The sequence below is a fragment of the Anopheles arabiensis genome, chromosome 3 (genome assembly GCF_016920715.1).
Source record: "Anopheles arabiensis isolate DONGOLA chromosome 3, AaraD3, whole genome shotgun sequence".
NCBI lineage: Eukaryota > Metazoa > Arthropoda > Insecta > Diptera > Culicidae > Anopheles > Anopheles arabiensis.
Genome location: NC_053518.1, coordinates 32,763,351 through 32,775,226, shown reverse-complemented (window position 1 = coordinate 32,775,226; position 11,876 = coordinate 32,763,351). Strand labels below are relative to the sequence as shown.

The 11,876-nt window shown below is 47.8% G+C and overlaps 1 protein-coding gene across 1 annotated transcript; it reads left to right on the top strand.

Moving 5' to 3' along the window:
• Window positions 1-328: 328 nt before the first annotated feature.
• On the top strand, window positions 329-8,174 carry LOC120900845. The gene is made up of 2 exons (XM_040308355.1): window positions 329-550; window positions 1,790-8,174. Exon 2 carries the CDS (start codon window positions 3,514-3,516, stop codon window positions 5,122-5,124), a length of 1,611 nt encoding a protein of 536 aa, XP_040164289.1. The 5' UTR covers window positions 329-550; window positions 1,790-3,513; the 3' UTR covers window positions 5,125-8,174.
• Window positions 8,175-11,876: the final 3,702 nt, after the last annotated feature.

The following is an 11,876-nucleotide window of genomic DNA, read 5'->3' as shown; positions in this document are numbered from 1 at the left end:
TAATCGGATTGTTCACGGCTACACGAGGGAGCTGCCACCCCGGTGAGCGAGCAATTGAAATTGAAACGGCCCAGTGTGAACGGGCCCTCACCGTCCGGCTCACTTCGTGCGGTGCTCGAATCGCTTCGCGAGCTGCTCGAAATGAGAGAACGGATATCGCGCGCGCTCGCTCTCTCCAACGTCGGGCAAGCGCTCGGGGTTGCTTCCGAGAAAATGTTTTAACAAAAGCACCCCACACACACACACAGTCGCAGGCACAGGTTCGGGAAGTGGAATTTCGTGAATGGAACCCGCGCGGCGGGTTTCTTCGCACACCTTTCGCACGCTCACACGCTCACTTGCAATCGGAACGTCGCGCCGAACGGTTGTGCGTGCTGTGCCGCGTGTGACGAGTCTAGTAGCTCTACGTGTTGGGAGAGAGTTTCTTTTCCCCCTGGGGTGGGTGGGAGCTTTCACGCACGGGAAAACGATAACAATAAGGAAGGAAAAACGGAGGTAGTGAAATAGTAGCAAAGTGGTGAAAAAAAACCTCCCGCAAACATAGTGAAAAGTAAGTGAAAAAAGTCATTCTCGAAATCCCTTTTTGCCCTTAAGCGCGCGGGGTGAACACAGTGTGAAGAGTGCGAGCGAAGGTGCGTGTGTGTGTGTGTGTGTGTGGATGAGAAAGGAAAACCTTTGGTGAACCCGGGACAGGGAGACGCACGGAACTTGGAAGACATTCCCAGACGACGGTGTGTTCGTCGCACGGTTTTTATTTGGTAAAGGCTGGTTTTTCAAGTTGTGAACTTGAACTGTGTACCGCCTTTCCTCGCTCCGAGCCGTGCCCGTGCGTCGCAAGGAAGAGCATTTCGAACCCTTCGAACAGTGCCTTTTCAGTTAGTTTGTGTTCTTTTTTTTTTTCGCTTGCCCTCTTTGGTGTTTGGTGGATGCTGGTTGGTGTTGGTGCCACATTACAAGGCGCTGCTGCTGCTGTACGGGAAAGAATTTATTTCTCGCCGTCGTTTTGCGTGCGTGCGTGCCAAGAAGTCACCAAGATTAGACCGAACAAAGTGTAGGGAGACCAGCGGGTGCGTGTGTTTGTGTCTATTTCTTGCCAGCCTACTTCGCTCATTTGTAACCTACACCATCTCCCACCACACGTCTTCATCGCCTACTACTTCACACTGTCAACACCGTGCCATCAAGAGAGGGTGCTGCTGCCGCTGCTGAAACACAAGAGTGTTTAACGGCCGTGAGAAACACGCTTTGGTGCTCGGGGTGCGTGATAAATCGGATTTTTTTCCCTCCGCGTTTCGTTTGCTTCATCCCAAATAATAAAAAATCGACTACGACGACAACTCGTGAAAGCCGAAAAGTGTGTGAAAAGCCAGTCAGTCTGTGCAGAAGGGAAGAGGCTCAAAAACCTATCAACATGCCTAATATCTTCTTGCTAGCAGAGTTACACTGAAGAAGATTGGTTCGTTTTTGTGTGTGTTGTGTGTCTAGTTGCGTGTGCATATGTGTCACTTTTTCTAAGAAAATGTACCAAAAAACAAGAGGTGTGAAATGATGTACATGCTCCTATCCCTTTTTCTTTTCCGACGACACATACAAGATCCCAGCGCATGATCTTTCCCCAGTTGTGATGATGAATTTTTCCAACAAGAAAAAGTGCAAACAGATCGCAACCAGCAAACGCGGTTGAAGCCGGCTTGAAGATTGAAATCGAAACCGATCAGTGTGTAATTGCACCGTGAATTGTTTTTTTCTGCTTCTTCTTTTTGTTAACCATCCTCTTCTATTTCCTTAGTTTTTCAAAAATAAGGCCTAAATTAAAACACATATACATACCGTGCCGCGAAACCGTATGGCAGAAGAGTGCAGGAAGTGCAAGCGAGCGAGCCGTTCTGTCACAGTGAGTGAGTGGAGTGAGTGAGAGGCAGTGAGAGCCAGTGAATAAAAAAAAAAGAAGAATACACGAAAACGGTGTGTGTGCGTGTGTGCGTGTGTGCGAGTGTGTGTGCTCCACAGCGAAACAAAACCGAATAAGTAAAAAAACCGGCCACAGAGCAGAGAATAAATTCAGGAAGCGTCGCCGTACGTGTGTTTGTGTGTGAATGTGCGCGCCTGTGAGCAGCCGTTCAGTGTGTGTGCGCGCTTGTGCGTGGATGGGTGTGCGTGCGTGAGTACATGTGTGTGCAAGTGTGTGGGCCTTTTGCGTCTCCCGCTGCGGTGCACCAACACCACCACCCTTCCTCACCTTTCCCGGTGTGTTGTTACCGGCACACACACACACACATTGTGCGTCTCGGAAGAGTTTTTCGATACACAAAAAGCAGCGAGAAGGAAATAAAGAAAGAGTGTGTGAGAGAGAGAGAGAGAGAGAGAGAGAGAGAGAGAGAGGGAAAAAGCAAATCCCAAATGAAGTGATACGGTGCAAAAGGAAGCAAAAGAAAATGGTCGAAAATATTTGAGTGGTGTGCCGCGCCGCTGCCCCTTTGCCACTGCCCTGCACGCATCTCAAACCCCAAGGGTGAGTGTGTGTGCTTGTGCGCAGCGTACGTGCGATTGGTGTGCAAGTGTGTGTGTGTGTGGAGTGCGTGTGTGTGTACATGGCAATACACACAAGCACACAGCGCGAGAAGGAAAAAGGAAGTAGAAATTACACCGACGGAGATTATTACACCGTGCGTGCAAGTGTTGTGCGTGAATGTGTGTGAGTGTGTGTGTATGCACACGCTATTGTTTCCACCGGTGTGTGTGGTGTGTGCGCTGTAGAATGAAGTGAATGCAAATTTTGCACACACAAAAAAAAGGAATAGAAGATTAAAGCATTTTGGCAAAATCGAATCGCTCGCGCCAAAACGTGTCATGAAAATTCAATTTATCGTTCCTGCTTCGGCTTCTCCTTCCTGCCCCAACGGCCTTTGAGGCGTGTTGGGTGTTTCTGTGGTGTGATTTGTGCGTGTGTGTGATTGGCCCGCGCTATCCAGCGTGATTCGCTTCTCCATCGCTTCTTCGGCAGTGCGCGTCGTGTGTTTGTGACAAAACAACGGAAAGCACTCAACATAAATCTCCCAATAGGTCGCGCCGGGTTGGTTTTCGGCCTGTTGTTGGCCTTGGAAAGAAGAGAAGATTGCGATAAACACACATACACAGCTGAAAGCCACTGGAGATCCCCATCAGTCTGCGGTCCATCGTTAGGATCCCCCTTACCCGAGCTGGAAGTGCGTTTGACATTTTCGGATTATTCTGTGACAGAGCAGTGTGTTTGTTTCTCCGTGCAGAATGTTGCAAACTGCTTGATCTGCAGCAGTGTGTGATGCGAGCCTTTCGTGCATTGCGATAGATAAACAAAACCCGAATCGAGATGACAGCTGGGTCATCCTGTTGAGCGCTTGCCTGCTGTGAGATCGTGTGTGCGATCGTGTGTAGTGACAGCGGTCGTCTGGCAACGAAACGGCCTTTGAGAACACATCATTTAGAAACAAATTAGTGAGCGTTTGTGTATGTGGTGCGTGCAATGCTAATACAATGAAGCAACGGCACCATCGACGACAGCATCATCCGCATCATCACAGTGACAGTGGTTGCTATAGTAGTGGTAGCGACATGGCGTTGACAGCAGCAGCAGCAGCGGGAGTGACAGTAGTAAACAACACAGAAGTGCTCGAGCGACGACGGCACTGTAGCGGCAATGGGCACAGCCGCGGCAACCGTCGGTGGCGAACGACAACACACAGTGTGGTCCACGACAACTGCAACACCACCACCACCACCGACCACACCAGCAGCTGGTGGAGAATAGGCCGCACGCTCGGAGCGTCCTGCCGACACACGGAACAGCCACACGCCTCCACCGGCAACACGCTCACGAGCAAGCGACGCCGCTACCGGGACGTGAGCGCCCGGCTACGCTGCTGCCTGCCCGGGCTCGGCACCAGCCCGGCCCTCACCGTCGCGCTCGTGATCGCCCTCCAGCTCGTCGCCCTGCAGCCGACCGTGCTGCACTGTGCCAAAACGTTCTACATGCACTGGAACACGACGAACAGCATCTTCCGGATCGACAACACCGACCACATCATCGACGTGAACAAGGGCAACGCGCAGTTCGAGTACGACCAGGTGCACATCATCTGCCCGGTGTACGAGCCGGGGACGTTCGACAACGAGACGGAGAAGTACATCATCTACAACGTGTCGAAGGTGGAGTACGAGACGTGCCGCATCACCAACCACGATCCGCGCATCATCGCGATCTGCGACAAGCCGAACAAGCTGATGTTCTTCACCATCACGTTCCGGCCGTTCACGCCCCAGCCGGGCGGTCTCGAGTTCCTACCGGGCAACGATTACTACTTCATCTCGACCTCGTCCAAGGACGATCTGCACCGGAGGATAGGCGGCCGGTGCACCACGGACAACATGAAGGTTGTCTTCAAGGTGTGCTGTGCGGACGATCAGCAGCAGCAGCAGCAGCACCATGGCCATTTGCCCTCGAACGGTACCGTGATCGGGGGCCACTCGCATGACGGTACGGCCGCGGGCGGATCGATCAACGCCAACAACACCATCTCGATCGATGCGTTCGATCCGAACTCGCGGCTGCTGCCGCCCGCCATCAACACCAGCCAGGGCAACATTGTGCAGAACACGGTCAACTGGCCGGTGTGGAACGATGGGTCCGGCCAGCAGCAGCAGCCACCGCATCTGCCACCGCACGTGCGGCCACCGTCGTCCGCCACCCCTGCCATCATTAACGGGCGGCACAACCACCACTACACGGCCTCGCCGCCCCGCACCTCCATCAACAGTGGTACGGGGATGGGCGGCGGAGGTTCGGGTGGGATGTACGGCAACAACCACAACTACAACATCAACAGCCCACCGTCCAACGTGCATCCGGGCCAGAGCAAGCCGACGAAGAAGACGAAGGAGTACGACAAGCACCCGAACGAGGTGGTCAAGAACGAGGAGCTCACGTACAACAACGGTGCGTCTACGGTGGGTCCTGCCGGTCCGGTGGTGTTGCTGCTGGTCGCCACCGCCATCATGCTGGTTGGGTCCTGGAGCAGCAGCAGTAGCAGCAGCAGTAGCAGTAGTAGTCGTCGAAGCAGCAGCAGTTCGAGTTGGTTGAGAAGCTGAGAGTCGTGTGAGGATGCAGCAGCTGAGGAGTACGCTCGAGATGATACAGGTGGAGGAGGTCACGCAGGCGATGTACCACCGACACCACCACCACCACCAACATCACCAACCGAAGCCGTGTGTTTGTGTGTGCCCTTACCCCTCTAATACTTCCCTCCGTAATCCGCCCCCCTTGGTCCTAGAGAGGATGATTGGTCGCAGGAAGTCCCGTGGGGGTTTACTGGCAGAGTTTCGAGAGAGATTTCGAGGTCTCAAAGAAGAATGGTTGGCGAAGTCGTCGTCGTCGTCGTCGTTGGAAGTTCGTAGTCCTTTCGCTTTCGGTCCATCGTACCCCACACCCACCGAGGGAGGGAGGTACCGGCGACTGTATTTTGGGACGAGGAGTCGTGTATGTAGATAGGATCCTGTGTTTTTGTTTTTAAGAAAGACGGATGAAATCATAGTCACACCCACACACATACCCACACGACAGTCTCTAACGAGAGAGAGAGAGATCACCCTTAAACGTATAAACCTTGATAAGCGAGAGCTAGAAACCATCCCAACCCTCCCCCACAACACACGCGCGCGCAGTGTCCATGGTTTTAGTAGGAAATGCACGACGGAGGTTGTGTTTCCTTGTTTTTACTTACGGAAGAAACAAAACAAATGAGACCATAGCGTGCGTGTGTTTGTAAATGTGTGCGTTTGTGTGTGTGCGTGTGTGTTCCCCGTACGGAATGCTTATCTCTCCGCCAGAACCGAGACGAAGACATCACCTCCCAATTTTCCCCCCTCATATAAGAAAATCCTCCCAAAAGTCACAAAACCAACCCCGCCCGTCTCGTAGTTAGTAGAAGTAGTCCTGTAGTTGCAGAGCAGAGTGATATTAATTTAAAGTGAACAAAAGCAAAAAAAGAAGAAATCACACACACATACACACACCCACTCACAGGCATGATGGTTGATGTGCAACAGAAAAAAAATGTGTAGAAACATAGTGCAGTTAGTTGATAAACAAAAACAAAAGAACCATTCTAGTAGGAAAACACGAGCACGATTTGGAAATTGGCAATTGTATAAAAGAAAACGAGAACCAAGAGAAGAAAAAAATTGGAAAAAATACGAAAATCAGCCAGGTATGTGTGTGTGTGTGTGTGCGCTATTCGACCACTGCTAAATTCGGCCCCCAGAAAATTGGTTAACACAGAAGGTTAGGAAATGGAAAAGAACACAATGCACGCGCTCTACATACACACCCATTAAGCTAGAACGGTTCGAGTTGAATGGTGCCGCCATATCCTTCCTAATACCTCCCCCCCCGCCAAGGTGTCTGAGTGCACAAGGAGTGCCTAAAGCGAAGATCTGTCTGTGTGTGTGAGTGTGGAAATTAAGTGCCTTTAGAGTGTATTCAGAATCAGAGATGGTGCTTACTTTCACATAGGACGTTACTTTTGTGAGGCCTTTTGAAGTCTTGATCGGGTCTTACAGTACGTTAGTCGAGATCTATCGAAGCTCAGACTTGTTTGGAGTTCAAATTTTGGATGCAGATTGATGTCTTAAGGCTCAACCATAGAATGCCGCATTCTGAGCTATAACAAACTACTGTTATGTTAAGATGTTGATGCTCCTACATCAAATTCAAGGAATGCTTCATCACAATCGGTCGCAGTACTATTGTTAAGTCTTAAGACCGTCTAAAGACCACCTGAAAGAAGCACTGTTTAAGACGATTTGTGTCCATACAAGGATTAATCTTCATTCTAGTTCATTTGCTCTATTTATTTTACGCCTAAATCAAGTCAGTGGACACTGATTTTATCTTGAAATGATGTTCAATCTTTTCTATTAACTTAAATGTATTACTAAAAGTTACTCAAGTTCTTTGAAAATGTTTGTTCGTGCAGTTTGAAATTGAAAGCAAATCTTGAAGATTTTCCCAATGCTTCCTAAACATCGAACCAAAAACCATTACGTAAGGCAATTTCACCACCCAACGGTCTCGCTTTACGGCATCTTGTTGGCACAACACCCTCCCATCCATCCTCTACCCCTCCCCCCTCCCCCTGACGTCATTTCCATCTCTTCCGCAAACGCCAATCCCGAAGCGTTTGCGGGAGTGCAGCGAGATAGACATATGAAAGACTGACCGATTCACCCTATAACCCCTCCTCCTCCCACCCCCACTCACCCATTCCATCCCACCACCTCAAGAATCCTTTTATAAGCGTGTATGTGTTTGTGTTGTTGTCGTGCCGACACGGGTGTGCACCACGCTCTGTAGTCTCAATTAAGCATATTTTACTGTGCGTGTTTGCCAATTTCCCACCTCCCCTTTAATCAATACCGACACAGTAGAGCCGCCGCAGCATTCACACACACTCGAACGTGTGTGTGTTTGTGTAATTTAATACTTATATCTCAAGCTTAACTATACTAGAAGCGAAGAAGATGGGAAGCAGAAAGCACCCGAGCGCTCCCGCCGAGTGTTTTTGTTGCTTTAAGTTATTTTAGTTTATCACAAAAGTCCCTATCCACCCAAAACAACACAACAATATAGTCAGAGAAATGCTGGACAGCTGCTCCAGCAAACGAATAGCAAATAGTTTTAAAGCATTACATTGCTTTTTGTACAACACAATCAGATCAATCGGACATATGTTTATTAACCTGCTCAATCAATCTGCCATCCTCTGTACTCTTTCTCTCTCTATCTGTTTGTATCTCTGTATCGTTTTGTGTTGCTTATCAGTATTGGAAAACGAGATGAAACGACGCCATTTTTGCAGGTACCATAACCACAAGTCAATCCAATGCTCGTTCTGCTTGTTTCGGGCCCGAATTTGGGCTGGCAAAAAGTCCAGTTGGCAAAAAGTTTTGCGTGTAAAGTAGTCCCCTACACACACACACACACGCACGCACTAAATGTACTGCACACATCGTGATTATATGTGTGAAAATTCGTGTCACACACTGGTCATGTGCACTTTAGGTTTTTGCTTCTCTCCGAAACGAGAGAGATATAACTCAATAAAAGTGTGATTGAATCAAGTCGAGTCGAGGCGAAAGATTAAAAAAATGAAACAAAAACAAAAAAAACTACTAAAAACGAGCAAAATGTTGTGTATAAATATTATCCTAAAAGAAGAAGTAGTAGAAGAAGAAGAAGAAGTAGAAAAAAAAGAATAATAAACTAAGGTGAACATATTAGGCCGAAACAAAGAAACAAAAAAATAAAAAAACAAAACTGTGTAAAAGAGATGTAATGTAGATGAACTAAAACAAAAACAAAATGTAGAGAGAGGGAAACCCTTTAAAAAGAGCAAAACACGTGTTAAAATTCGGGTTCGAAATTAAGTTTTTGATGTTAAGTTAAGCACACAAGTCTCCCCGTCCCCCCAAACCAAGTCCCCAAATAATTTAAACAAGTCGATTAAGAACTCCCTTCCCTCCCCTCCCCCTCCCACTAGAGTATTGGTTTGCTTGCTTTTCTCTCCCATACATCAGTGTGTGTGTGTATGTATGTGTACGTGTGTGTGTGTGGGAAGAAGACGGCAAAACCCGGAGGTCAAAAACAACACAATTTAGTCGCGCTCCTTATTTTATGTTTATTTTTTTGTAAATATAGTCGATATTTTCGCAAAAAATTATCCAACAAAAAACCAAATTGAAGTTCTGTATTATCCTTTCTGTAAAGCGGGAAGTACCCCTGCCAAAGAAATGCGTTCAAAATTCCACCTCTTTGATTGTGATTCCGCCCTGTAGAGTTTTGAAGCAAAATTGGAGTCCTGCTCGAGAAGGTTATTCGGTTGTTTTTCCGCAATTAAAGTCTACTACTGGTCCGTCCTAGTGTCGCTCCTCGTCGCTCCTCGGTGTACATGTCCTGTTTTTCCCTGAACCCTCTGCAAAAAGGTGAAAGTTTGAGAAAGATGATCCACCTCCACGGCCGTGTCGCAGAATATTGACGCACAATTGACGCGAGATATTAGACGAGACGTCGCTCTGCGTTATGCTCTGTGTCACACCTGGCGTGACTGGCGTTACGACGTCCCTTCAGAAAGCAAGCAAAAGGTAGGTGACAACTTCGTGGTTTGGGGGGTGGAGCGAAATGCTTCGTTTATTTCTGATACGTGCCGTTGTGCAACCGCGAAGAAGCTGCTCGAAGATGAAAATGTTACCAGATTTATGTCGCACGTACGTTCCCGGAACTGTCCCGGCTTTATAAAAAAACACCTCAGCCTCAGAACGCTGCTGGAATGTTCCCCCAAGAAACAATGTGGGCCACGCTCCAGCTCCGCCGCTCTGTGCGAAAGGTGACGCTCGTGTACCAATAATCGTGTCTCGCAGAGACGTTTTTCGGTTGAATTAGGCCACCGGAAAGTGCGTACCATGTTTTACCCCCCTGCCGTGCTTGGTCTGCTCCTACTACTACCCATTCGCTTTCGCTCCCTGTTTGCTCTAATGACAAAATAAGCGCCGTATTGGCCTTTTTGCGGTCTGCACAAATTGCGTCACAACGAACCGAACCGAACATGAACTTGAGCCGAACGGCAAAACAAAAAACGAAAGACATTATCTTTCCTGGCTCCCACACCATTGTTGTTTAGTCTTATGCTTGCGATAAAGGTAAAAGAATTACTGCTGCTGCCTTTGAATTACAACACAAAGCCCTTGTTGCTGTTGGAACAAGGACATTAAGTGCTCCTGCTTGCCCCGTTTGCAAGCTGAGCTAGAAGAGAAGCGTTGGTGGTATGAATATTTAACAAGGAGCTCTGCGCTCCTTCCAGGTTGATTATTTTCGCCGAAATTCGCCGTTCGATTTTTGCCACTGCGTGCGGGGCGCGTGTGGCTGTAGTAGTATCACTTCCCAATTTTGGCAATGCCTGCGCCCTCCCTGAAAGAAAATTGGGGTTTGGGGGGAAGCAAACCCGTACGCATGGCGGCAGCACACCACCATTTGATCTCGAATCTTCTTGAGTTTTGCGGTGCCGGAAGGAAGAAGGGAAACTCGTCGCAAGTGAAGAAGGCTGTGTGTGTGTGTGTGTGTGTGTGTGTGTGTGTGTGTGTGTGTGTGTGTGTGTGTGTGTGTGTGTGTGTGTGTGTGTGTGTGTGTGTGTGTGTGTGTGTGTGTGTGTGTGATGGGGTTGGGTAGAGGGAGCTGTGGAAGGACAAACCACCCACACGAGATAAGAGATAAGTGAATTCGTCGTGTTTTTGTTGTGGCACAATTTTTTTCCCCCTTTTTGGTTGGAGCCTTCCTTTTCACCCCGAAATGTTCCGTTCCGATGATCTGTCTACTTTCGAAGGCCACAATTCTGGGAAATCGGTAAAGATGAAAATGCCACCAGCTGAGCAACAAAAAAAAGAAGCTTTTTGCCACGTGTCCGGCGGGAATGTTTCGGAGAAATTTCTCCGGCCTTGCCCCTCATGCTGTCATGCTGGAGTAAAGGACGCGGGGGAAGAGTGCGGGCTTTCGATTGCCTTTTTACCATCAAACGCTTAAAATAATCCTTTTTCCAATATGTTATCGTTTAGATAATGTTTTTTTTTTGTATTGTTGCTGCTGCTGTGGTGTTGTTCTTTCAGAAGATTATATTTTGTTTTGTGATTGTTTGAATTCAGCTTTTTCTCTTCATATTTGGTAAAATTAAGAATTTATGTTGTTTACTTAGTTTGTTGCCTTTTTTTGTAATAACTTTTTGCTCTTTATTTCACACTTGTTGCGTTATTTTACTTATTTATTTTTATTTTATGTTTTGTTTAGTGTTTTGTTATGATGTATTGCCTTTTTTTAATTTTAACTATTAGCTTCACTTAATTAATTCTACGCCTGGTTTGTTTTGTTTTTTTTGTTATTGCATTTTCTCTTTTATTACTTTCAACTCTTTACTTCACCTTTTTTAACTCTGTTTTTGATTTTTTGTACATCGTTCTCCACTTTCCCTTTTTTTGAAATCCATTCAAACTGTTACTAAACAACTTAATTGAAAACACAAAGTTAAGTGTTTTTCTCTGTTCACCCGAAAAAAACATGCCCAGCCTTGTGATCTATTTGCCATCATCATCATCATGTGTTTGTGTGTATGTGTGTGTGTGCAGCCTTGGAATGAAAACTCTAATCTACGGAGAAAAGCGAAAAAACGCCACAAAACCCGGAAAGGATAAATCCTTGCTCCCTTTTTTTCTGTGCCACCGTTGGCGCGTGTGGGTGTGCGCGTAGGCGTGTGTGTGTGTGTGTGGTATGACCGTCGTTGCGATTGCCAGAAGACGCCACAGGAAATGGGAAAATGTCAGCAAAAGTGACAACGGTACACACGGTCGGCTGCGACGTGCGTGTATATATGCTGTTGCCTCCCTAGGCAAGCATTAGGCCGGCGCCGCCGCCGCCCACCTCCCCCCATCGGAGAAAAAGCCATGTAGCGATGAAGAAAAAAAGAAGAAGAAAAAGAAGACCAAAATCCGAGAAGGACGAAGCAACGCAGCAGGCCGTTTTCTTTCGTTTTCCGCGTCAAGGCTTTTTGCTCTCCGGTTGCTCCCGTTGTGGGGCAGCCACCGGAAGGCAGCAGCAGCAGGAAAACATAATTTCTTTTGCTTCTTCTTCTACTTCGCTTGCCTTCTTCATGATGTAATGTGTGTGTGTGTTTGTGGAAGGCTTTGCTCTTGCTCAAAACGAAGCCCCGGGGGAAGCTGTAAAGGTATGCTGTGGAGGCGCGCTGAGGCTGTGATTATCGGAAAATGCGCTCAGTTTCACGACTCTACGTTTGTGTGTGTGT